The sequence below is a fragment of the Thermothielavioides terrestris genome, chromosome 5 (assembly GCF_000226115.1).
Source record: "Thermothielavioides terrestris NRRL 8126 chromosome 5, complete sequence".
Taxonomy (NCBI): Eukaryota; Fungi; Ascomycota; class Sordariomycetes; order Sordariales; family Chaetomiaceae; genus Thermothielavioides; species Thermothielavioides terrestris.
In genome coordinates, this window is record NC_016461.1 from 3,115,502 (window position 1) to 3,140,735 (window position 25,234).

Below are 25,234 nucleotides of genomic sequence, written 5' to 3' on the forward strand. Positions count from 1 at the left end.
GGAGAAGCTCCGTTTCTTGCGCGAGGGCAGTGGGCTTTGTCCCCATCCCCAGCTCGAGAGTTTCATGCGAGCTCGGAATATGTGGATGCTTGGAAGTGCTCCGGTGGAAGATGGGTCCTGGCCAAGGCCGACAGATTCAAGTCTGCCGCCTTCTCTGGGTCAAGTATCTCTGCTACCCTTGGCGCCATCGCGACACCCGCCATCTGGTGCTTCCCGCCGTCATCCGGGATACGGCCGGCTGCTGCCATTGTGACTGCCGCGGACCGGAGCTCTCCGACCGGGGCGCCGAGATGGCTGGTTCCGAGGACCCGCGTCTCCATTGTTCGTGAGCAAACAACACCGACTCCGATCCCCTGGCCAGCACACTCCATCGGCGGTCTCAACGCTACCGCGTGAGTTGGAGTCCACGCGAATGGGCGTTGGCCGCGGGAAGTCGGATGTCGTCGCCACAGCGGCTTTTCAAACTGGGCGACCGCCGTGATAAATCATGGAGCTCGCTGCCCACGAGCGCCCTTCCCTTCCCGAAACCTTTTCCGGAGCATTCACCATGCCTCCATCATCAGGATGGACATTATTGGACTGGTGGGCTTGGTCGGAATCGCGTCTTGGATGGGTCCGGGTTCAGACATCGCGCCAGCCGAAACCTCTCGACCCCTTCCTCTCTCGGCTCGCCGAGCTCCCCTGGATCCAGTCATCTTCACAGACACGATCGGCCTACATATTTTTGGATCAATATGTTGCTGGCTTTGCCCGGATTTCGTCAGGACGGCTTCCTTACTAAATCGACATGCTCCTTGGGGCAAACCTGGGCCCCAGCTCTCGCGGCAAGCTATCCAAAAGCTCCGCGTCCACGACCACAGCCAACCCCCCAACTACCTCCTGCTTCAGGCAGTTAGCTTGGGCGAAGCTCTGCTGTGCCAACCGTCGTTCGATGGAAGCGGTCGAGGGAAATCAAACGAGCCAACCGAGGCCACGTGCTCCTCTTCAGCTCTTGGGGCACCTTAGAGGAGGAAGGATATGGTGTCGGCGTTGGTCACGGAATGGCTGAACCGTCGGCTGCCGCCTCCGGAGCCAAACAAATCGGTTTCACCCGGAGGCATCTTGTCTGCAGTCGGCTTGTTGGACTCCCCGGCTACAACGGCCATTGCCGGTTAGCCTACCGTCACAATGGGCACCAATCGGTTCTCCTTGCACGGAACCGCGCCTGACCCGCCGATTGGTCGCGCTTCACCAGCAATGCTAGCACCCTGAATCGCCGATGCTTGCTGAGTCCTGCCAGCCACGCATGACCCGCTCCCAGCACCGGGCTGATCGGTATGACGAGCATCCGCAAGCTCGACCCCCAACGAGTCTCACTCCGAAGGAGACTGCCACGGCGAGCCTCTCCCACCGGCGCAACGGAATGCGGGAGTAACCTGTGTGCGTCGCAGGCGTGAGTGTCAGCGACCGCCCCGCCTACTTCGCTGTTCTTTGTCGGGGACACCAGTCTTCGGGGACATCACGCTTCAGCCAAGGCCGCAGCTATTCGTCGAACTCGTCATCGAGGCCTCAACCAACACTAGTCAACACCGCTCCACGTCCAGTAGCTCTTCCCGGATGGTTCAGCGGATGCTGTGACGCCCTGGTCTCCTGCGCAGTGGAAGTTCGGGCATGGCCATTGTTCGCTGCTGGTTCTGAGGAGCACCGGAGCCCACTCACGTTTTCCCTCTGAACCATGGTCCCTCAGCCAATTCTCTTTTGTCCTACTTGAACAACCACGCTGTTCATCCATCGGCGCTGACACATAGAGCAGGTTGACATTCCATCTCGGTGTCTTCCCTTCGGCTACGGATCCTCGACCGGCACTCCCGACCTGTCTGAGCCGAGACGTTCTGCCAAGATCTCCACGCGCTGAATCTCAGCAGAACGCTTTCCGATTCTCACTCTCAGACGGCCCTTCGTGCTGTCTTTGTTTTCGACGCATACGACACTCGGGCCATCTCTTGACATTTTGCTCTGGTCATCGGTTCTGAGTTTACGGCGTGACGGCGTCAACCTTGACACTTGCTTTTCGGAGTCCTGGATACCATTCGATTCGAAAGCATTGCATTGGGTTGACCGTGCGAATCTCAGCGTTTCGTCGGGTTCCTTCTTTGATTGGTATGTCGGTTTCTGTTGTTGACTTGCCTTGTCCCCGAGCCTTGCCCTCTGCGCCACCCCCCCCCCACCCCTCCGCTCGTTCATTTCTGGCGGCTCTGATGTCCTTCACCCGCGACGGCGAAGGCCGGTAACGCCGCCCCCCCGCTCAACCCTGCGAGCCACCTCGGTCTCCATATTGCTGGCGGAGGTCGCCTACTCGCACCATGGGATTCAGATCCTTCCCGAAGCCGGGTTTGAGTATACGCCGCCCGTTCAATGTTGCTGGCAAGGCCACCCCCTTAACCTCGGGCTTCATGTGGCGCCGGTGCCAAGAGTCGCAGACAAAGGGGACAATCTCGCCAACATTCCACAGGGTTGTGGGCTGCATTCCTCAACCTGCTCTCCGCATTCCAACCCCCTGACACGCTCCCAAGACGTCCATTCGCTGCATTCCAACCCCCCGACACGCCCCCACGACGTAGCCTCGTTGCGTTCGCGCGCTCAGGAAGTAGCTAATGCTTTATACAGACACTGCTTCGAGAGAGTGTTGCCGTCTGGTTGGAGTTTGATAGGTGAGTTACAACGTTCTTTTCCTTATGTCCAACCCCCTTTTTGGCCTGGTACACCACTACCCCCAACACCGTCTCGTGGTTTTCATTCATTCCTTTGGTTACTTGCTGGGCACTCCCATCACTTGCTGGCTCCTCATCTGCATCTGTGGCAGAGTTGCCTATGATCTGTTGAGCGAGATTTGAGCCGCCGCCTGGCATTCTCATTGAGGGGCTCAGGTCTCGTGCCGCCCTTCTCTGCCAAGTGGTCTCTTAGCTCTAAGACGCTGCCGTTTCGCTCTGGACACCGCCGCCATACTCCCTGGAGCGCAGAAGCCTGCCGGTTTGGTACGGGGTTGCAATCTGATGCCTGTCCCTTCGCCCCGGCTTCGTCAAGGAGTCCGCTGGTGACCTCCGAGCGGACGAACGGCGTTCCAGTCGTTGTTTCGCGGTGTCCGCTGGCTGATCTAGCGGCGAAATGCGGAGATACTCTGTCGGAGCAACGTCTACATCCCTTACACCCGGCATGACTTCGCGCTCAGGGGCGCTACATTTGTCTAGTCGGTTATACTTCACTGGTTAGCTTCCAACCACCGAGCATCCTCACAGTTATTCCACATGGTCTCCATTTCAGCTTATTATCTTCGCTACTCTGCTTCCCAACATCGGTTGTGGCTTGGTCTCACACACGGACTTATAATTTACTTCACGTGGGCTCCGTCTTAACCTTGCGTCTCCCTTCCTTTGCTTTTACCCTCCTTTTCAGTTGGGGCTGAGTCTTATTTGCGGCCTCGTGTTTCCCTTCACGTGGGCTTCATCTTATACTCTTATCGCCAACTTCTATTTACCCCCCTTATTAGCTACATTCGAGCCTCACGTGCAGCCCTTTACGGTATGCCACATGGTCCTCGTCTCAACTCTTCTCCCATTGCCCTTGGTTCTCTGTATCACAGTATCTCATCACGTGGAGCTACAGTGTGGCTTCACGTGACATTCGTCTGAACTCTTGGGCACTAGGCAAGCCTAAGAACATTTCAAGCCTCTTCCTCCCTCTACCTATTTATACTCCTTTCCCCTTCTACACCACCTCTTCATCCTCTTCCTTACACGCACCGCCTCCACCGCGATTTGTTTTTGCCCACTTCCTCTCTGCGGACCGCGATCTTCTTGATCTTCATGCTCTTCTTGATCTTCGCGATCTTTGGACCCGCGTTCTTCTTCGACCGCGTTCTTCTTCGACCGCGTTCCTCTTCTTCGCCTGCCTCTTCCACCAGCAAGGTTATCTAACCGCCATCCACTCCAGTCTCCAAATCGCGATTCTCCATCGACTCTAAGATACCCTATCAACTCTGAAGATACCGTCAGTTTGTTCCCCCAGTCGAGTAAGTTCAATCTTTTTAAATATCGCGCTTTCTCCCTGTTGTTTCGCCTTCCCTTTCCAATCCGCTATCTGGGTCGACTTTCTTCTCGAGCAGTCGGTTACGAGCGGTCGGTTACGGAATATCTGGATGCGGAGTATCCCGAGTCCAAGTCCTAATCAAGTCCTAACCGGTCTCTCGCAATCGGTCGCGGTCTTTCCAACCCATTTCTTCCAACGCGCTCCCACGTGTGTGAGCGCTCGGGCCTTTTAAACCCATTTCCTTCGTTTCCACCCTGTTTGAAACCGTGGCCCTTTTCCTCTACCTCCAACCTTCAGAATCGTGGTCCTTTTCCTTCACTTTCAACCCCGATTTGCATCGACACACCCATTCACTACCAACAACCTTGCGATTCGTGGTCTATTGAACGTTCCCGGTCTATTGAAAGCGTCAATTTTCGTTTCCCCAACAATATCAAGCTCCGACCTGACCACGCTGCTCTTCAAGCTCGTTTTCTTCGCTTGCTCAACAATCCTTTGCGAAGTTGGATTGAGAGATCGAGTCGGCCTTCTCAGAAGCGAACAACCCGCGCGAAAATCGGTTGATATTCTGCGATTTATGTCTGTTCTACTTTCTTTATATCTTTCTGCCACTGCACCTCTCCTCTTCCTGAGCACTGGGCGACACAGTTGATCGCGAGCTGACACTGCGCAGACACGATGGCCGAGTATACTCCTACCGGTCCTACGGGCCCTGTTTCTACCGCCCCGAACATGAATGGTTCTGGGGATGCTGGTTTCTCTGCGACTTCTCAGATGTCGGCCTCCAACGAGGCTGCAAAGACCCTGTGGTAAGGCTTGCTTACCTTTCATTTGCTAGTAATACTTGGTTTGCTAATCAGACGTCTAGGATGGGTGAGATGGAGGGTTGGATGGATGAGAACTTTATCAAGAACGTCTTTCAGACTGTTCTCTCCGTCGACGTTCAGGTCAAGGTCATCCGCGACCGCAACTCTGGGTATGTCTCAGCCTTTGCCTTTCAAGCCCTTCAGTGAAGGACATTCTACCCTCCTACCCTATCCTTAACCTGTTTGATGCTTGGTTTTTCGATGTTATCATTGTAGCCGTTTATACGGCGTTGGGCGTGGTAGTATGATTTGCGCGTGTTGCGATGTTAGTGTCGCAGGTCTTGTTTAGGTCGAGCCTCGAGCCTGGACGGCGGGCCTCGTTCACATTGTTCGGATCGCGAACTTAGTTCGGATCGCGGGCCTCGTTGAGATCGCGGACTTGGCTCGGATCGCGGACTTTGTTCAGATCGCGAGCATTCGTTGAGATCGCAGGCTATTAAGATCGAGGAGCCTTATTCAGACCGCGGACTTGCATCGGACCGCGGAATTACCTTGGGATCGCAGATTCACCTTGGGATCGCGGAATCACTTTGGGACCGCGGATTTACCTTGGGATCGCGGATTTACCTTGGGATCGCGGACCCTTTGGATCGCAGATTCTAACTTTGGATCGCGGTTTTTTATTATTATTATTATTCTTGAGTTTCTAGACTAACTCTCTGACAGTAACGCCGGCTATTGCTTCATCGAGTTCCCAACTCCGGACGCTGCTCAGAAGGCCCTCACCCTCAATGGGACCCCAGTCCCCAACTCTTCGAGGGTTTTCAAGCTCAACTGGGCCTCTGGTGGTGGCTTGGTTGACCGACGGTATGGTTCCCCCTTGGACCTCCCCTTGGATGGCAGCCCCCCCTGGCTCCCCACCCTTGGCTCCCCACCCCTGGCGCTCCACCCCTGGCGCTCCACCCCTGGCTCCCCACCCTTGGCTTCTCCCCTTGGCTCCCAGCTCTTGGCTCCTCACCCTTGGCTCTCAACCCTTGGCTGACACGCAATGCAGTGACGACCGCGGCCCGGAATATAGCATCTTCGTTGGTGACCTCGGTCCCGAGGTCAACGAGTTCGTCCTGGTCTCGCTCTTCCAGTCACGGTTCCCCTCGTGCAAATCGGCGAAGATCATGACGGATGCCATGACGGGCCAGTCGCGCGGCTACGGCTTCGTTCGGTTCAGCGACGAGTCAGAACAGCAGCGCGCCCTCGTCGAGATGCAGGGAGTCTACTGCGGCAACCGCGCCATGCGCATCTCCACCGCCACGCCGAAGAGCCGGTATGTGCATACATTCCAGTCGAGGTGCCGAGCCAATCACTGACGTGCAATCAGCTCCCACCAGTTTGGCCACCACGGCCACGGCGCCACCCAGATGATGCCGCCCATTGCCGGTCATCCTGGCCCTATGTGGGGAGTCCCGTCCTACTACGGCCAACAGCCCTTCAACCAACACATTGCGCCGATGAACCAATTCACTGATCCGAACAACACGACTGTGTTTGTCGGCGGACTCTCGGGCTATGTGACCGAAGACGAGCTCCGCTCCTTCTTTCAGGGCTTCGGCGAGATCACCTATGTCAAGATCCCTCCCGGAAAGGGTTGCGGCTTTGTGCAATTTGTCCATCGCCACGCCGCGGAGATGGCCATTAATCAGATGCAAGGGTATCCAATTGGAAACTCGCGCGTCCGGCTCTCTTGGGGTCGGTCGCAGAATAATAGCGGAGTGCACACTCCCTACCGTCCTGCGCCGCCCCCTCCCCACTACATGGGTGGGATGCCCCCTCACGGCGGCCTTGGTCCTGGTGGCCCTTACGGTGGCCCGCCGTACGGCGGAAACCCTCCTCAGGGCCCTCCCCCCGGCGGCCCGATGGCTGTAAGTCTTCCCAACCTCTTGGCGTGGTGTGCATTGCGTTGGGAACATCATGGCTGACTGACGACACCTTGCAGTAAGCGTCACTCTCAATCATTCCCTTCATCCGGCGTTTGGGGTGGATGACAAAAGCATGACGTGGGCTGGGGTCTGTCTTCTCGTTCCGCTTTCACGCTTGGGCTTGCTCTGCTTTCTCAGCATTGCTTCGGCGTCGTGGTGTCTCGTCTGGGGATTGCTATCTTGCGTTTCTTCGGCGTGGCTTAATCACGAGGACACACGTACATGAGGAACGGGGACACGGATGATGGGACGCGACGAAGTTTCGTTCTCGTTGGGATTTCTCTTTTTCTCTCGTTTGCCTTTCCTTCCATTCTCGACTTCTGCATGGGCTGCTTGCCAACCGCAGATCTGCACTCTTTCTTTCTGTTTCGTCTCGATCTTCTCGTCCTCGCCTTTTAAGGGCTTTATCTCATCATGCCCCATCAGTCGGTCGGTCAGTCAGTCAGCCCAGCGTTTTATCGGGAGATATTGGGACAACTTGGAGCGGGTGGGAAAGGGATCTCGGCATCTTTTCCTGTTCTCCGGCTTTTTCGGTCCTTCTGGCAACAGGATCTCGGGCGCGAGGCCGTCTTCTACAGAAGCCTCGGGGGATATTAGCGGCTCGTCAGTTGGCAACGTCCTAGGTCTTCGCGATCTTTTATGCCGTTGCCTCGGACGAGTCACCCTTTGGGTCTGGTGCGCGACGACCGACACGTTGATAACTTTGGGGGCCGGTCTTTACTGGAGGACGCTGCTTACTCGATTTGCGCCAAAATGCTATTCTATCACTTGACTATTTCTCCTGCTACGTGCTTGCTGCGCTGTGCTCATGATGACCTTGGGTGTGTTGTTTGGCTGCTGCCGTCAGTCTTGGCGCGCGAGCGTGCTTTGCCTTGAGCGAGTTCCGTCCTTCTCGCGCCATTGTTGGTCTGTGTGTGTGTCTATGTGTGTGTCTGTGCCGTGATTCTTCTGCTACCCGTCACGGGGTGGTCGTCGAACTTGCTGACGGAAGCTCAGGTCCCGCGACCACCACCGAAAGCGAGTGCGAGAGCCCTGCTTGCTCGCACGCTCGTTCCAGCGAGGGGTGCGGCGTCAAGGCGCTGATTTGACATGACGTGACATGACAGGACAGGGCAGGACCGAGCAAAAGCTGCGGCATGGGATTAGGCGGCTGGCGGGAGGATGGAGACGACCATCGAACTAGGTACTACGGCAGGGAAGGAGGCGCAAGCGGCCCTCTACTGTGTGCGCAGCTGGTGTTCTTTGTGCTGGGTTTGGAACAGTCTGCTTAAGCAGCCTGCCCGGCATCGCTGTGTGTTGCTGGCCGTGGACAACCTCCCTGTCTGTCTGTTGGACGGGCTCCTTTGTTGGACAGCACCTGTGTTTTGCTAACGTTTTCGTGAGGGAGGCGGGTGTCCTCTGCCAGGTCTTATTCTTCCAGCCCTTATTCTTTCAGCAGGGCGATTGACCGTCAACCACCTGCTTCAGAGTGCTCTATGCGTTCCGTCGGTCGTATGACTGACTTGCTTCCACGGCCTCGTAGGCGGGGCATCCAACTCTCTTCATCGCTACTAATCGGTGATGGGAAGGGGAAAGGAGGATGGCGGTGAGGAAATAAGGATAGGAGAGGAGGGACAGGGATCGAGGTGAGTTTGGAGAACTGGATGCTGTGCCGGTTGGCCAGCTGCGCTGGCTTATGCCGCTGCTGGCATTTTCTCTTTTCCCCTGTACAAGGGCCAACTTGCCGTCTGCATCGCGGTGTATCCCGAAGACTCCTCTGTCCGGTCGCCGGAGAATGTAGGGCTTGTATAGGATGGACAGCTGGTACTGTCGGCGTTGGGTGTGGAGCGCTGGCCAGCTGCTGCTGTTTACCCCGTGAGGAGACAGTCTCAGGCTTTGGGAATAGGTGCAGTATTCCATCTGTAGACAACCCGTAATTTGTTCGATGTGTTGGCTGCATGGGTTGCAGTCTCCTTTCTTCTGCTTGATCGGACAGAAGATGGCTATCGTTCAGCAGACCGTGTAGGCCGAGGGGTTGGGTTCCGGGCCTGGGCCTGGAGAATGAACAGTAGCAAAGAGAAAATGAAGAATCAGTGTCTGTTCAAGAGAGCGGTTGTCAACCTATTTTCTCTGGGCTTCTGTTCAATGTCCGCTTCAGGCCCTCGTTCTGGTTGAGATGCGAGAAGCATTCAACTGGGGAGCAATGTTGAGAGAATGCTGTCTGCTTCTCTTTTGCGGCCATGTATCTGGTTTTCTCCTGAGAGACCATACATGAGCGGCAATAGTACACTTTGTTGGGTACGTCGGAAGAATGAGCGAGACAAAGGATGCCCAGGTCGAAGGCATTACGCTTCCGCCTTGTCTTGCACCGACTCCGAGGCCCTTTGTTTGGTTCCCATCCGGATTCGGTCCGAGATCCAGGGACGAGACTGTGCCGTGTAAGCGTGGTGTCAGGAAGTCCGACCGCGATGGACATCGCCGCCCGCACAAACACGAACCACTTCTAGGTCGACCAACTGGCCGCGATCCTCTGAAGGTTGGGCCTCCGCCAGCACCCGCCGTGCGACCTCCAGCTCGGGTACGTCAGGGACAATGGCGACCGCTACCTCGTGCCGGCCGAGGACAAGCCGCAGACCCAGGTGCTCTGGGTAAATATGTCGGATCGCGGAGTCGACCACTTCGAGGGGTTGCGGGCGCATCCACCCGACGCTGTTGCCCTGGGCGGCCAGCCCCCCTCCGGAGAAGGGTCCGACGTGCCGAGCGAAGCAGAGGCCGGCCTCAGGAACCCCGGCTCCATCGAGGACTTCTAGGACTTCGAGAACTCCGACTATGATTCCGAGTTTGCAGACTCCGACATTGACGACACGGCGGAGGAGCCAGGAGAGGAAGACGACAAGGCGACCCCAGATCAGGACGCTGACGCCCTCTGGCCCAATGTCTTAGGTGCTCGATCCTACGTCGAGGACGCTGTTCGTATGCTGATGCTGGAATCGGGCGTCGACATGGAGCTGGTGGAACAAGCCCCCTGTGACGGCTCCAGCACCTCGTAGCCCAAGTTCTCATCTGAGCGTTCTGAATTACGCACTTCGGCTTCAACATTAAGGCTCAGCGACCTCATCTCTGAGACCTCCGGGTCATTTCCGGCATCAACAGGTTCCTCAGCGCTGTCGTCCCCTCCCGCCACACAGGTCGAATCTGCCGACTTGTCGTGCTCGTTAACCCCGGCCACGCAGTTTTCTTTGGCGTCGAATTGCGGCGAGCCCAGTCATTTAGACGTCATCACACGGGAAGACGTCGTTCTGCCGCAGGTCGACGACTGCGGCTACTTTGGTCGGCTAGGGAACCTGGAACCGCATCCGAGTCCACTGACGAACGACCCGGAAGCTTGTTCACCGGACCAACAGAATGACTCGGCTCCGACCACGATGCCGAGGAGTCCGGTTCTCTTGGAGAGAGAGCTTGCCGGTCGATCCGAAGAAATGGGCTTAATACTGAGCTCGCCAATCTGCCGTAAAATCGGAGAATGATGTGCATAAACGGCTTTGGTAAGCAACGTGTTACTGCTCGCTATAGACCGAGGAATCTTCTCGGGGCGGCGGCCCAACTCTCTTTGGTTGGTGTGTGGCTGGATTTCGCTTGACCGGGACAACTCCATACACTGCTGCGACTGCGCGCAGAGGGGCATTCAATATGAAAATGTCGGATAGCTTCTCTCGTTGCCTTCGTCGAGTCGAGCAAGGAAGTATCCCGCGCCGTAGAGGGAGCAGTGAGTCGAGATGCTGACAGCGTGTCGTGTCCAGCCGTAAGTGAGATACGGCCATAATGCTGCTGCCGGGCGGAGGTCCTTGCAGCGAGTATGGTGCCGGAAGGACATGCCCGCTCTACCCGTAAGCATAGCAATATGCTCGCTGATTGTCCCCCAATCCTCGCCCCGTAAGCTATCACCGTGCTTCTTTGAGGGTCTGGCGGACAAAGCTGAAACAGCGGCAAATGGTGGAAGACAGGGTCAGGGATCGCTTGTCGGAGTCGTTCGCTTCCAGGCCCCTCCGGTATCTTGAGCTCTTGACATTCGAATTGTCCGTCTCTTTGGCCAGTGCCCTCAGCTCTGGGCGTTGCACCGTTGTAGTCTGCACCGGTCGGCCGTTGGCGTCTGAGAAAGGTGAGAAGGTGTCAGAATATACAGCCCTGAGCAAGAAGCCCCAATACAAAAATGGGGCACCCAGATTTCTTAGCTCAGTGGTCCAACAGAAGGGTCTTGATCTCTCCTGCGCTCTCTCTGTCCGATCCAGCCCGTCTAACCGTATCAGTCTCCGCTCTGTCCCAAGTCGACGGAGTTCTGAACAGGTCAGGGACAGGTCGGTTTTGTTGCTTTGCCATTGAGGACACTGCGTGTGCTTTGAGCAATGTCTTCCGATGTCCTTCCTCCCTTTCCCCCTCCCCTCCTGCTTTGAGCAATGTGTTATTTCCCTTGTTCCTTGTCTTCATCTTACAGTCGCCATTCACGCTCTCGAGTGGTAACAGAGTTGATATGCTTGTGTGTCTCGATGACGAGGGCTTATCCATCGATCGCTGCAGAATGGAGTCGAGCTCCTCGTCTGCCCCTTGTGGAGCGGCACCTATCATCCCCTTGTCTGCTGCTTGGTATCTCTTCAGGAGACTGATGGCTCTGTTAGATCCTGGCGTTCGAGAGGTCAGCGAGAAAAGGGGAGCACGGCATAGGCAACCGGCGGGCTACGGGCAATATGGGTGAACACTGACCTGGGTCAATGTCCTTTAGCGGACATCCCTTGCCACCCTCGACCCCCCCTTTACTCCCTGCCATGTGCCCTCGCCTCCTTCCCCCTCTTGGTAGCCCATCTTTTGCAATAAGGGGAGCGAGAATGGTCGTTTGAGCGACTCGAGACTCGGAGATGGTCGTTAGAGCACTTTGGGACTCGGCGCAACGTGTCGTGCTTGCTCCACCCCTTTGTTGCGTCCGTCAAACCTTGTGCCGTTCTCCGCGGCTGGTCTGCTAATCCCGCAAGATGGTCAGCTCGTTGGCTTCACGATCCTGTGTCTTCACAGACTGACCTTTTCCTCAAGGCCCATCGAGCAACATCCAACTCAACAGAGCCTTCTCAACGGTGCCCGAATGCTTGGTAGGCTTGCCCCGCGGACTCTCCTTATCGCTCCCGTTTCTATGCCCCCTCCCAATCCAGCTCAGCTGCTTGTTTCCACCTGTTGTGTTCCATCTTCTTCCCAAGCCCAAGATGCTTTTCCAGCTCTTGATTACTGCTTTCTGACTGGAATTCCCAGCCGCCGCTCCCGGTTCCTTTCTGTGTCGTTCTCCTTTGGCCTTCTTTGCCTGTCCGTCTTTAGATGTGTCGAGCTCCTTGGCTTGTTGAGTGGATTCGCCTGACCGTTTGCGATGTGTAGGTAGCCGCCTCTGATCCGCCTCTTCCATGGATGTCTTCCGCGCGGGCTTGTCCTCTCGCCACCCTGTTCTTCTGCATACCTACGCTCTTTTCCCTCCCTCTTCTCAGGGTTGGGCCGAGGCTGTTCGATGAACCTGCTCTTGTTCCCTTCATCCAGATGGTATGTGCCAGAGTATGCCCCGCCAATTTTATAGTAGTTCCGCCTCTTGACTGGGTGTTCCCAACGGCATTGTCGAGTCGGGTTGCATCTGTTCATCTTGTTGACCTCCTCTTTTCGAGCATGCTGCTCATCCCTGGTCCTCTTCATGCCTAACTCCCCTTGAGTTCTCAATGTTGTTCTCCTCTTGTTTTGCCTCTCGCCGGTAAATCCTTGAATCTCCTTGGCCGAGTGGTCCTTGTTCGCTTCGCGGCGTATTCTCGATTTTGCGGATCTTCACCCTTGAGCCTTCTAGGACGGTTCTTCGGCGTATGGACTGCGGGAGTCCGGATGTCCGTCCACCTCTTCACCCTGTATTCCTTGTTGTTCTTGATATGTGCCCCCTCTTCTTCATCCTTGTTGACTGCGCTGGCAGCTTGTTCTTCCCGGCAATGCGCCGCTCGGCCCTCCTTATCGCTTATATGCCCCCCCTCATTCTGCGTCTTGGTGTGTTCTGCCCGCAGTCTGTCCCAGCGCTGTGATTATGAAAATCTCCTTATGTTATTGCCCATCTCTTAACAGTGTATCCCCCAGGTATCCCTTATTAATCGCCTTTCCTTCCGGTCTCGTGATTTGATCTTGCTCTCGAGTCCTTGAGGCCTTGAGTCTCTGAGTCCGTGGATCCTTGTAACCTTGTGTCCTTGCGGCCCTTTCGGAGGGCGGTCTGTTTGTCGAGCGCTTAGATCTCTTTTCGGAGCCATCCTCGAGGTGGCTAATCGTCTTCTTTCTTCATGTGCGTTGTAACCTTCGTGTCCTTGTGCGTTCTCGTGTCTCACTTTGCCAACCGACCATCGTCTCCTTTCCTTGTGTGTATCCCTTCTTTTCTTCGGCGACAAGTTTTCCTCCTCTTTCGTTATGACATATCCTTCCTTGAGTCCTTCAGTGTTTGCGCCATATATGTCCTGTCTCCTCTGTGCCTCCTCTTGACATTGTAGATCCCCTGCCAATTTGTGTGTCTGTATTCCTTCTCTTAATGAATTGTATCCCCTGCGTTTCCAATTAATGTGTCCCATCGTCCTCCTCTTATAAGTGTGTTCCCCAGCTTATCGGTGTGCTTGCATTCCCCCTCTTGGGCTCGTATCCCTCCTCTTAACATGTAAGATCCCCTGCTTGTCTGTGTGGGTGTATTCCTCCTCTTAGCCTTGTATGCTTTACCATCTTCCTCCTCTTAGCAACCGCGATTCCCAACTTCTCGGTATGATTGTATTCTTCCTCTTGGATTGTGTCCCTTGTCAAGGTGTCCGATCGTCCTCCTCTTAGCAAGTGAGATCCCCAGCTTATCTGTGTGGTTGTATTCCTCCTCCTCTTAGCCTGGTATTCCTTGCCTTTCCCATCAATGTGTCCATGTACGCCTCATCTTACGATGTGAGATACCTCGTTTATTGATGTGTTTGTATTCCTCCTCTTAGCATAGTATTCCTTGCCTTTCTCCTCAATGTCTCCTCACTGTGTCCATGAATTCCCCTTCTTATGATGTGAGATCCCTTGTTTATCGGTGTGGTTTTATTCCTCCTCTTATCCTTATATCCCCTGCACTGTTTTCGATCGATGTGTCCCATTACCCTCCTCTTAACGTGGTATTCACCAGGCCTTTCCTTGTTATTATTCTGCTCCTCTCGGTATTCGATCCTGTCGTTTCTTGGTCTCTTGCTTCTGCGTGAGGCTCTCCTTGTGTCTCGGCTTCGGGTATCATGGGCTTAGGGGATCACGGGCTTCGCGTTTGAATGTCGGCGTCTTCAGCGTCCCTCCTCTTAGTATCGTATTCCCAAAGTCTTTGACGATTATGATTGTCCTCCTCTTGACATATGTTCCCCAACTACCCCAGACGAATGTCCTTTCCCACCTCTTAGCAGTGTATTACCGGACAAATCATCCCAGACCTTGGTTATTCCCTTCTTATCGCTCGGCGGCACTCTCTCAGTGAACTCTTAGTGGCTCTTGCGTCTTTGGGCTCGTCGATGCAGATCGGTCGGGTGTTGGTTTGCGCGCTTATAGTCCCGAGCACCATCCACCACTGTTATGATCCTCCTCTTGCCATTGTATACGCTCCTTATTCCAGGCGCCTCCAAGATGCCCTCCTCTTAGCGGTGTATTCCGAGCCTTGTGTATGTATGTATCCAGTTGCCCTCCTCTTTCTTTGTGTCCCTTCGAGTCTGGCCTTGGTTGTACGCCCCTCTTCTTCCTTGTATATTGCCTTCATTTGCGGTCGGTTTCCGATGGGCAGCTTGGGCTCGGATTCTTCGGCTTATCGGTCAGCCGCGGTGGTGTCCGTTCCTTTCTTTCTTCCCTAGGCGTAGAAGCACGGTAAGCGGGTGCCATACGGAGAAGCAAAAGGCATCGAAACAGAGGTGTGGGAATCCGAGCTGAAGATTTTAGCCCGCGGTGACTGTGCAGAACCGTATACTGGAGTCTAAATCCAGGAGTCCTCGATGCCCCCAGCGTCATGCCACGAAATCCTGCCCTCGTTGCAAAGCATTGGGATCGGTTTCTCTGCAAGACTGGTCTGGATGTCTCGAAGGCTTGATCCTTGGGATCTTAATGTGGACAACTTTGAAAACGGAATCAAAGGGATCGAGAATAGGGGATTGGCCTACCTCGGCAGCATCTCAGCGTGCCTTTCGAGCAGGAGCAGGTCGATGCAAGCAACCAGAACACTGTTGACTGCGAGGGAGCGTTGTGACCAGAAAATATTGAGCACCAGAGCATAATGCGGGACGGTCCATTGGCCGCCGATGTGATACCCCGGCGGGTCCAAGGGGGTGTAAGGTTAGCTGGGGAACACTGCATTGGGCGCACCATCCCATCGCTGGTCCTGTCCTATCCAAGCGGGTCACTCTGTTATTGGCAGGTCCTGCCCTCCGTTTGGTCGAGGTATGGCTGTGATCGTCCTCACAAGGCATTTTGGGATGTACTAGGCCTGGAGTTCAGCAAGCCTCACATGTCTCAGCCGAAGCACAACTGTAAATCCTTGAGACAGACTGTTGATGGTAGAGGAGCGAAACCATTGACACATCACTATCATGCTACTTTGAGATGCTCTCGTGATCTGCAGGTGCTTGCCCCCTCTTCCTCGATGGCTGATCATGGATACCAATGGTTGCGTCTTAGAGACTGGACACAATCCTGTGGGATGAAGGTTCATATAATCTCCTTTCTCCGTAGATAAAGCTCGCTGCTTTTGGAGTCTCGGAGACAGGGACAAACAGTGATCTCTACAAAGAACACTGGAGAAGAATGTTGAAGCAAAGAAAGGGGCAGCAAGACGGTCGACAGATGCTGGAAGATCAGTCAGCCAACCCAGCCTTCCTGGTACGAAGTGCGCCGACACTTACATCGCGCCGATGCCACTCGCAGCTTAGGGCGGCGGACGACCTACACTCTCCCGGATGGCTCCCTGAACCACATTCTCCCGCTGGTTTTTGAGAAGGAACTGATAGATCATGTCCTCATATACAATATTGGACAGCGCAGCTCTAAGCTTGATATGTTAGACTCTTTGTGGTGAGCTCTTCAATGTCAGGCGATGGAGCTGGAAGATAGTCCCCATGTGCAACAAAGGTTATGCAGGTGCAAGAGAATCAGCGGTTGCCAGGGTCAATGGGGCACTAAGCTGCTACTGCTGCATCGTCAGAGACGAAAACCCGTTTGAGTTCCAGCATATGTTCTGGTGCCAGTCCTGAGTGAATCTCCTTTTGTGCCAGGCACAGGACATAAAGTTATTGCAAATCACGTCTCTTGAAAGGACTGGCACACCGACTGAGAACGAAAATTGGCCTGCCCGGGAAATGTTAGATTCATCAAGTTCCCTGGGGACAAACAGAGCATCGATGGTTGAGGTCCAGTATCCTCAGCACTCTAGTGGCAGCCAGCGGCATGACTGACTGGGAATTCAAGGCATTGGTAACTCAGAAATCAGGGTAATCGAATGCCTGGTTTACCTGCTTTTCGTTTCGGCAAGGTCATCAGTTATCTAGTATAATTACTTCGGCAGTGACAGATACTCCCGGCCCGAGAACAGACTCGTTGTTGGGGGAGGAACACTCAGCAACAAAGGTCGAAGTCATGTCGGAGATCAGCTACCCAGCGTTGGTTGAATTACCTGACTACCCCGTCTAGCATGGCCACTAACCATCTCTCAACCGCTTGGCTCTTTATTGAAGAGCTCTCATCCTCAACCAGCTGACTCCCACCCTCGGACGTGGGCTATTTGTCTCGAGGGCCCGCTCATTACATCCGTCATCCTGTCCCACAGCCCTCATCGAGGCAAAAAACTGCTAGTGTTCCGGACCCCGGATGAACAGGCAAGCAATCCTGACGAACAAGAGAAGCCACGACATCACCAAGCAAGCCACCCACCACAGCCACTTCAGAGCAAAGCAGAGAACCCGCGCGGCATAAGGCAACATCCACCTAACAACCCGCACGGCGTAGGGGAACATCCAATTGAGGACCCGTCCCAGCTGGCGCATATACCACCTCGTGCCAGGCCAGAGCACCGCCGCGAGAAGCCCGACCGATCCAGCGACCATAGCCATAGCAACTACCGCCCGCCAAACCGGTCAGCATCTCGCACAAGCCGTCGAGAAACCCTCCCTCAAACAGCCGACTTACCAACACGCGTCAGCCCCTCCACTGCTCCCTCCAACCCAAACAACCCACACCCCCCTAGGGGCATATCACCGCTATGACTATGCCTAAACCCCGCCCCAACCGCCCGTTCCCCGACGACAACCATCTGCCCGACCAGCCCCAAGATCATGCCCGCGCAGGAAAGGTGCAGGACAAGCCTCTAGCCTGGCCCGCCCTCATCTCCTCGAACGCGATCGCCGCCGGCATTACAGCCGCCATTATCGCGCTCGCGCTCGCGCTCAGGTGCAGGGGGCGGCTCTGCTGGAGGAGGAGGAGGAGATTGCGCGGTGGTGGTGGCGGTGGCGGCGTGCAGGTACCACCAGGCGAAAGCCAGGGCGGCGCACCAGAGGTGGAGGTAGGCGAGTGCGTCTGTGAGCGGGTGGCGGCTGGCCTGATGGTAGTGGCAATCGTGGTCGCGGTGAGCATGGTGGCTGCTGTTGTTTGGCGGTGGGAGGCGAGGGGGTTACTTACCGCGGTGACGAGCAGGATGGTCGCGAGGGTGGCGTGGAGTTGGGCGACAGTGAGGATTTTGGAGGCGGGAGTGGGCTCGGGCCCGGCGGTCATGGTTTCTGCTTTGACGGAGCGGCTGGGGTGTCCTGGACGGCCAGGAGAGTTCGAGGAAGGTTTCTGATCGCAGGACGAATCGCGTTGACGGCGGAGGGGTTGGGTGAGGAACTGTTGCGAGTGGCTTGCACCCGTTGGCTGGCGAGATTTTGTTGGAGGGCAGTTCGAGGAACTCCTTCGCGAGAGATCATATTGCCAGCATATGCCAGCATAGTCCGTCCTAGTTTCTGCGGGTAGGTAGAATTCCGTGCTCTGCAGCGTCCTCGCAAAACTTCCAGGCAGATAAGTCCGAGACCTCGCACAAGACACTTAAGTGAGTAAGAGATCAGTCCGAAGTTTGTTCCTCCTCCCGATAGATTGACTGTTCTGTGTATATTCCAAGATACGGTAGCCAATTAAACACGGGAGATAACATTCGTCCATATTTTGGCCTGGAAATCTGTTATATCCCTCAATTTCCAGGCCATGGTAAGTTTCAATCTGGCCGTATCTCTGTATCCAGATGAACGGAATTTTTCAGAAAACGGAGAGGCACACCGGCCCTGCCTGTATCAGGCTCGGATGATGGTGCGCCTTCGTGCCCCGTCACTCGATTCTCCAGGCATTTGAGCTTTCTTTGCTCGGTGTCCTGTTCAAGGCGTCGAATCCCAACCGAAACCCGCTTGCGGAGTTGTCCGTCGCCGCAAATCTGGGTCTTCCAAGTCCTTTAACTACATCTTGACGGGCACGACGACCTACGACTGGAACGACTTTGACGACTAGGCCATCCAGACCAACGCGCGCAAAGTATCTTGGCGGGTAGTAGTTCAACTCTACTGCCCTGGGGAAGGGCCAAGGTACTGCCTGCGCCAGCTGCTAACGGCCGGCTCCCGTAGAGCCTGGGCGGCCAGCCGCCTACCGAACTCAACCACCGGTCGGCAAAAAGCAGAGACCAAAGCATCGGCCGGATTTTATCCCTCGCGAGAGGGTAGTGTTCCGGCCGATGCCTTTCTTCAACTCGATCCTCCGGAGCCTCCGAAGCGCTGAGGCGTGGGAAAACCAAGAGGCTGGGAGAGGAGGGGTACGGGAATCCAGGCAGCTTAGGAGGGCGTTTTAGTCGATACACGTTGCGGGCCCTCGTGAATGGAGGCGAGGGGGTAACAAGCAAGGTAGTGGGAGCACTACCGAGGGTGTCGAATGAGACTCGAGTTGCTGTCTAGGCGGTGCGTTTTTCATGTACGTTCTAGCTTGGCACGCCCATATATGCTACGGTGGCCTGCCGTGGACTGCCCGGGCGCTAAGCGTCAACAACAACAATAACCCCCTAGTACCTTGGCCGTTCGTGCGCTGTGGGCGGGAATCAGCTTGTTCGCCTCGGGATGCAACCGTCCACTCCACTACACTATACACTACCTCTCCAATGTCGAAGGGAGCAAACCTGAGGCTCTGTGAAGGTCGCGGTCCCCCCAAGGAGACGATGGTGTTCGTGATGTGCCTCGGTCTCAAATAAGAGGTCAAACCGTCTCAGGTGGGCCCTGGATCGAGATCCGTTGGCGTACTCGCATCCGATTCCGTGCAGTTTGCTCTGTCCAACCATACTTTGTACACCACACAGCAGGCTGCCGCCAAGCCAGCGGTGGCTGGGGGCCAGGGGCAGAGGGACGGGGTAACAGGGACGAACCAACGGTGACTTTGCCGCATCCTCGCATCCTTAGGGCTCCCGCGGCACCGCCCCCCGGCACCAGATCCTCGCAGTAGTATTCCGTAGTGTACCAGAACATGAATGTCGCGTGTCGTGTCTGCAATCTTCTTCTCCCATCAAAACTCCTGGGCCACATTCATCGGCAGTCCTCACACCAACGGGTGACCGCCTGCCGCCGCTCGAGCTGCCCTGACAATTTCGTTTGGCAAGACGACGCATGAGGGGACATCAGCCGCCTCTCCAATGAATGCCGTGACTCTGGAAGCGCCAGGCAGCCTGCCCGGCATCGCAGACACCCAGGCCCTGCCCCGCAAGGACCTCGAAAAGAGACGATGCGTCCCTCGAATCCGGGCGGTCGGGGCGCTGGGAATCAAGTTCAACTGGGCGCAGGTGGTCTGCCGGTTCGTGGCGGTCGCGTATGAACTCGGAACGCTCGGCTTCATCGCCTGGCTGTACAGCTACTGGCGGTCGGAGCCGACAACGCGGGTCGATGTCCTCTTCCCGTCTTTCTTCCCGGTACGCGCTTCCCGGTGTGGATGTCGAGCGCTGTCTCCTCGATCCTCCGTCGACGCGGGCTGACACGGGCCCAGGTCATAGTCGGCATTCTGATGGACGGGTACGAGGTGGTCTCGCTCCTCTTCTTGAACCGGAGAGAGGCCGTCAACCCGGTGGCTGTCTGCTTCGACGTCGCAATGATAGGGGTCGGCATCTTCTGCTTTCTGATCCTCGGCTCAGTGGAGCCGGGGGCCGGGGAACGGCATGCGAGCTGGGTAACCGACATGAACAACGCCATGATCTTCATGGTGGTCTTTTGGTGCGCGCTCGAACCGTCTGTTGTCGTGTGCCAACGGCTATCGCTGACAGTTTCTCCTGCCAGTGCCATACACGCGGGCTTCATCGTCATGGCCGCCGGCGGCGTTATATCCATATACTGCTCGGCCAGCAGGAGGCGTCGAGATGCGCAGCTGGCGAAGAGTCAAGCTGAAATCGTCCAGTTTAACGAGAGGCGGCAGCAACTGAGTCAGCCCTTGATATCATGAGAAGCCCAGAAGCGGTCTTGTTCTGGTAGAGCGGGCATAATTAGTTGCAAACACAACTCCCGGCCGGGACATTGACGGGGTTCAAGCCCTATTTATTCTTTCAGAAATGCAGCAAGCCCTATTTATTCTTTTCAGAAATGCAGTCTGACCGTTCAATCGCTTTCACTTTCGACAACTGCCTTCACTTCGTCTCGAGCCCCCTCCATCACTTCCCTTTCACTTACGACGGCATCCTTCGCTTCGTCTCTAGCCTTTTCCATCACTTTGCGCTCACTTTCGACGACCGCCTTCAAATCGTCTCGAGCCTCCTCCATCGCTTCCCTTTCACTTACGACGGCACCCTTCGCTTCGTCTCTAGCCTTTTCCGTCACTTCTCCATCACCACCATGTGCATTCAAGTCAGAGATGTGTGCCCGAACTGCGGCCAGGTGGGCAACCATCTTCGCCTTGTCAAACCCTGCGGCAACGTCGCCGCGTCGGCCGGCGTCGCTCCCGAGCTCGGCATCCCGGAGACCTTCCAGCCTTGCGATAACACCGTCACTTGGTGGGTTCATTTGGGTCCCATGTCGCCGTGCAGCAACCCCGGCTGCTGGAATGGGCAGCAATACAGCTACCAGGTCATGAGCATCGAGGAGTTCTTCACTGCGGTGCGCCAGTATCTTGACGAGCAGGGCCACTCGCAGGGCTGGACGAGGGCAGATGAGCTGACGCTGCTCAATCTGGCCTTTTACATCAACAGCCAACACCTCCGGACCCAGTTCATTCAGATGGCCGGAGGCGCCGATCCCGGCTTGACGCCGGTTCAAACCCCCCAGATTCCGCGCCACTTCTCGGCGGCGATCTCGGCGGCGAACCCCGTCGACGGCGACTACATGGCAGTCGACCACTTTGTTGCCGACCAACACCCAGCTCTCGCCTACGACTCCCCTGTCGCAGGCACCCAGGACGGCCAAGACGTCGGCTTCCCCAACCTCGCCAGCCAGAGGCCAGCCAATCCTCAGCCGGGGGCGTCGACGGCTGCGCAGCCTCCCGCCGAGGCTGCTCCCGACCGCGGCGCCCGGCGGGCGAGGAGACAACAGCCATGGACGGAAGAGGCGGAAAACATTCTGATGGAATACCATCAGAGACCGGGCTGGTCCTACGAAAGGATGGCCGTAAGTTAATCCCCCCACCCTGACATCAATCGCACCACGAACCCAGCCGCTGACATATGCCTCCTCAACCGCAGAAAGAGCTCCCCCAGCTGCGCGGCCGCTCGGCCCACGCCCTCGAGTCCAAGGTGCAGTGGCTCCGCGGCAAAAACAAGATGCCGCGCGCCAGGCGCGCGGGCGGGGCTGCGGCGGCGGCTGGCTGCAGGCCGCCCGACCAGGCGGGTTCTCACCCCCGCCGCGACGACGACGACCCGGGGTCGGACCACCCCGGCGCCGGGCTGGGAGCGGCGGCGGAGAGCGGCGGCGGCGATGTTGCCACGTCGGCGGGGCAGGTGGCAGCTTGAGACGAGCGGGGGGAGCACGGCGGTGGAGCTGGGGGATATGAGATGGGAGGGAAGGGTTGGACGGTATACGGGATTGGGGGATTGCGGGTTTTCACGTCGTCTGGACTTTTTTGTGCCCTGGGTTTGGGCTTTATCAGGTAGTACAACATCAAGAAATAATCGCGCTTTCTTTCGGCCTCCAAACACTTTGAAAACGCAATCCAGTGCCTTTGCTGTGTAGACAAGTTTGTCCTCTGAGCCATGAGACTTGGGTCTTTCAGCACGCTACGGTGCAGCAAAACACATGCACAGCCGAGTCGCCTTGACAGAGCCTGCTGAACCACTGAGTTAAAAAAAAAAAAAAAAAAAAAAAAAAAAAAAAAAAAAAAAAAAAAAAAAAAAAAAAAAAAAAAAAAAAAAAAACTCTTGGTCCCCCATTTTCGTTATTCGGACTTCTAGCTCAGGGCCATATATTCTGACAGAACCGCGGCAGTTTGACCTAGACTCTGCTAGTTTTTTAAAGCTTCGGCCTTGACTCAGGTTCTGCGTTTCTAAGAATACCATCACAGCCCCAACAGACAGTCAAGGAAGCTAAAAGCCGCAAGGACCCAGCGACGTAGCCAAGGACAACGACGGGGGCGAAACGGACGGGCAGATGACGTATTCTACCTATGCGGGGCAGCTCTTACACAACCAGCTTTCTTGTGACGAGGGAAGCAGGCCGCCCAGAGCATATAAGTGGCAACGGAGTATGTCTGGGCCCTGAGCCATCTCTCGTCCTGCAAAGCCAAACCACAATTCTGTCTCCGCTATTTTCGAACCTAAGTCTCTCTTCAAGCCATCATCTTCCTCTGATAACCTAAGTTCCGACAACCAACCCCAACCCAAAACTGAAGATGACCGACAACAACAAGAAGACCACCTCGGGCGTGACCGGCGCCGGCAAGGCGGTCACCTCGACGGTGGGCAACACGGTCGGCGGGCTGGCCAACACGGTCGGCGGCGTGGTGGGCGCGGCGTCGCGCGGGCTCGGCGAGACGGTCACGGGTGCCACGGGCGGCCTCGGCCGGCCGCTGGGCGAGGGCGTCGCCAACATCGGCACCGGCGTCGAGCGCGGCGCCGCCGACGTCGCTAAGGGCGTCAAGGATGCTGGCGAGTGGAAGAAGACGGATCCGAAATAAAAGGACAGCACGTGGAGGAGATGGGTCGGGTCTGGGAGGTGGTTTGGGGGTTTGTTCGTTTGTTCTCGGGGACAGGTTAGGGTGGAAATTTGAGTAACGAGAGGGGAGTCGGTCTTGAAAGTGAGATTCTGAGTTACTTGGTTGTCTGAAGAGATTGGCACACGCGGTATTCGTGCTACAGGGACGGTCGTTGAACGGGACTTGATGTTCGTCTGTTTCATTACCCTGCCTGCGTCAACATCGGGCTCAGAATGAGTGGGCAGTAGATAGCTGGTCAAACCCATCTTCCTCGAGATATCCGAGCTCTTCCAAGGTCTCCTTGTGTTTCTTGATCGATAACAATTGGTCGATGAAGACCGCCGCGCTTCCCCACTGTCAGGTAACTTTGGTTCGGCAGCCCACGTGCTGATCAACCGTTGTGCAGGTTTCTCGATGGTGGTGTTCGACATGTTCTCGTCAACATAGCAGCTGAGCAGCTCGACGGCCTTGTCCTTGTCCGTCATGGCGGTATCGTAATCAGACATTTGCTCCTCCATCATGCCAGTTAAGACATCGTGGGACCTCAAGGCGCGATGGGATCAAGATGGTCTGTCTGTTCAGTGTTGCGCAACAGAACTGAGGACGCCGGATGGTCTCCAAGCCGTTTTACTGGGCGGTTCTCCTCCGGAGACGGCCGGATGTGGAGGGCTTTCATGCCTTCGGCGTCAGGTTAAGTCACCAGCACGCCCTTGAAGCCGCCCATACGGAACTGCGATGCCGACGGGAGTGTAGATCTTCCATTCCTGGGACAGAAGGGAGGTCAGGACCACGGAGATTTCCTGACGCGCGCCGACGAAGTCGCCCTTGATGTAGAACCAGCTGTACTCGGGCGCCCACACCATTTCGGGGAGGGAGTACGAGAGATACCTGGGGGGTGCGCGGGGCGGTTAGCAGCTTTGGTTCGGCAGCCCACTGACTGATCAACCGTCGTGCAGATTTCAGCGCCCGACTCCGTGTGGAAGTATATGGGTAAGTCAACGTCGTCTATTGTAGCGAAACTTGCGAACGGTTGGAGCGGAAATCATGCGGCTCAACTGGAGGACTTTACTCTCCCATCTCCGAGTAGATCTGACGGCCCACTACCTCTTGGGGTCCATCTCTCCCGCTACAAGGGACCTCACTCGCTTGATGTCGTAGCGTACCCGCCAAACCTGAGACAGTTGATCTGTTACCTTGGGACCTTCTTTGCAAAGCGGAAGAGTGTCCTTCGCCGGCGACGGTTGAACTCGGACTGGAAGACAACTTACCCCTGAATCCCCTCGACTGTTGACACTCGACTCCTCAGCATCCTCAGCGTGCTTTTGCGTCTATTTTTGGCCCTACTCATGATCCTCAGCCTCGACGGAACACTGGAAAAGTGGTTGTAGGAGGGAAGTTCGAGGGGCGTGCAAGATTTCTCGGGCGGAGCACGCCGGAGCCGCACTCGCGGCTCGGCGGCCCCCCTGAACGCATACCCAGCCGCACACAACACCACACAACCGCTGATTAACTGCGTAAACACACTCTCGCGACAAAAAGAGTTCTCACAAGCCTCAGTAACTACGAGGGCAAATTTGCACACGTGCACAGACCGCCCTGGGATATCTATATAATGGCCTCTCCCCCTCCCATTTCTTCCCTCTTCCTCTTCTCTCTTTCTCCCCAGACTTCCCACGGTGCCCGCCTGGTCTTCCGGGCTCACGGCGCCTTGGGTTGCAAATCAAAACCGGTTACCCTGACCACAGTCACTTGCTCTCCCCACCAGGTGGCTGTACAAGTGACTGGGACATTGGCCTTTGCCTCTGCTTGTCTGCTTTTCCCTTTCTTTGCTCTGCTTTTCTTTGCTGTTCTTGCTGGCGATCCTCATCTTCATCATTATCATCCCCCAACCCTCTGCCGGCCTTGCTGACCGATTCCCGCTACCCTCCTCTGCATCTCCTTTCGTTGTTCTCCTTCCTCTCCAGCTTGGAAAACACAGTGGAGATTGACCGACCAGCAGCGGCACTTGACGCGCTGTGATGGCGCCGATTGTGGCCGCAAACATCATTGCGTTGTTTACTTTTCTCATTGCGGCAGCGTCACTTGGCAGGTGTGATGGCGCTGACCATGGCCAGCCACACCATCGCATTGTTTACTTTTTTTTCATTTCGCTGTTGATTTTCCTCCGGCCGCCATCTTTTGAGGCTGACCTATCTTGCAGAAAACACTAACTAC

At 56.0% G+C, this 25,234-nt stretch overlaps 7 protein-coding genes across 7 annotated transcripts; 3 read left to right on the forward strand and 4 right to left on the reverse strand.

The window, feature by feature from the left end:
* Positions 1-4,743: 4,743 nt before the first annotated feature.
* Positions 4,744-6,864, forward strand: THITE_2132116 (uncharacterized protein; the record flags this gene model as incomplete). The annotated part of the gene is made up of 6 exons (XM_003656955.1): positions 4,744-4,874; positions 4,934-5,041; positions 5,598-5,738; positions 5,926-6,192; positions 6,247-6,787; positions 6,862-6,864. The coding sequence occupies 6 exons, from the start codon at positions 4,744-4,746 to the stop codon at positions 6,862-6,864; spliced, it is 1,191 nt and encodes a 396-aa protein (XP_003657003.1).
* Positions 6,865-9,168: 2,304 nt separating this feature from the next.
* THITE_2132117 (uncharacterized protein) lies at positions 9,169-9,941 on the reverse strand (the record flags this gene model as incomplete). Its single annotated transcript, XM_003656956.1, has 3 exons — positions 9,169-9,252; positions 9,322-9,739; positions 9,781-9,941. 3 exons carry the CDS (start codon positions 9,939-9,941, stop codon positions 9,169-9,171), a joined length of 663 nt encoding a protein of 220 aa, XP_003657004.1.
* Positions 9,942-10,764: 823 nt separating this feature from the next.
* Positions 10,765-11,645, reverse strand: THITE_114656 (uncharacterized protein; the record flags this gene model as incomplete). The annotated part of the gene is made up of 3 exons (XM_003656957.1): positions 10,765-10,973; positions 11,314-11,499; positions 11,582-11,645. The coding sequence occupies 3 exons, from the start codon at positions 11,643-11,645 to the stop codon at positions 10,765-10,767; spliced, it is 459 nt and encodes a 152-aa protein (XP_003657005.1).
* A 5,188-nt stretch (positions 11,646-16,833) lies between these two features.
* THITE_2017121 (uncharacterized protein) lies at positions 16,834-17,608 on the reverse strand (the record flags this gene model as incomplete). The annotated part of the gene is made up of 4 exons (XM_003656958.1): positions 16,834-16,973; positions 17,045-17,220; positions 17,380-17,453; positions 17,534-17,608. Coding segments are annotated over 4 exons (465 nt in total), but the record flags the coding sequence as incomplete, so codon positions are not given.
* A 1,914-nt stretch (positions 17,609-19,522) lies between these two features.
* Positions 19,523-20,602, forward strand: THITE_2122340 (uncharacterized protein). The gene is made up of 3 exons (XM_003656959.1): positions 19,523-19,823; positions 19,898-20,121; positions 20,185-20,602. The coding sequence occupies exons 1-3, from the start codon at positions 19,551-19,553 to the stop codon at positions 20,345-20,347; spliced, it is 660 nt and encodes a 219-aa protein (XP_003657007.1). The 5' UTR covers positions 19,523-19,550; the 3' UTR covers positions 20,348-20,602.
* Positions 20,603-22,566: 1,964 nt separating this feature from the next.
* Positions 22,567-23,299, forward strand: THITE_2122342 (uncharacterized protein). The gene has a single exon (XM_003656960.1). It carries the CDS (start codon positions 22,718-22,720, stop codon positions 23,000-23,002), a length of 285 nt encoding a protein of 94 aa, XP_003657008.1. The 5' UTR covers positions 22,567-22,717; the 3' UTR covers positions 23,003-23,299.
* Positions 23,300-23,706: 407 nt separating this feature from the next.
* THITE_156770 (uncharacterized protein) lies at positions 23,707-24,368 on the reverse strand (the record flags this gene model as incomplete). Its single annotated transcript, XM_003656961.1, has 2 exons — positions 23,707-23,908; positions 24,289-24,368. 2 exons carry the CDS (start codon positions 24,366-24,368, stop codon positions 23,707-23,709), a joined length of 282 nt encoding a protein of 93 aa, XP_003657009.1.
* Between the last annotated feature and the right edge of the window lie 866 nt (positions 24,369-25,234).

What these genes read in the sequence shown, in the direction of transcription:
- THITE_2122342 (XM_003656960.1), top strand. Translation starts at nt 22,718, where the DNA reads ATGACCGACAACAACAAGAAGACCACCTCGGGCGTGACCGGCGCCGGC.
- THITE_2122340 (XM_003656959.1), top strand. Translation starts at nt 19,551, where the DNA reads ATGAATGCCGTGACTCTGGAAGCGCCAGGCAGCCTGCCCGGCATCGCA. An exon ending in TCTTCCCGTCTTTCTTCCCG is followed by an intron (nt 19,824 to 19,897) that starts GTACGCGCTTCC and finishes ACACGGGCCCAG; the next exon opens with GTCATAGTCGGCATTCTGAT. An exon ending in ATCTTCATGGTGGTCTTTTG is followed by an intron (nt 20,122 to 20,184) that starts GTGCGCGCTCGA and finishes TTCTCCTGCCAG; the next exon opens with TGCCATACACGCGGGCTTCA.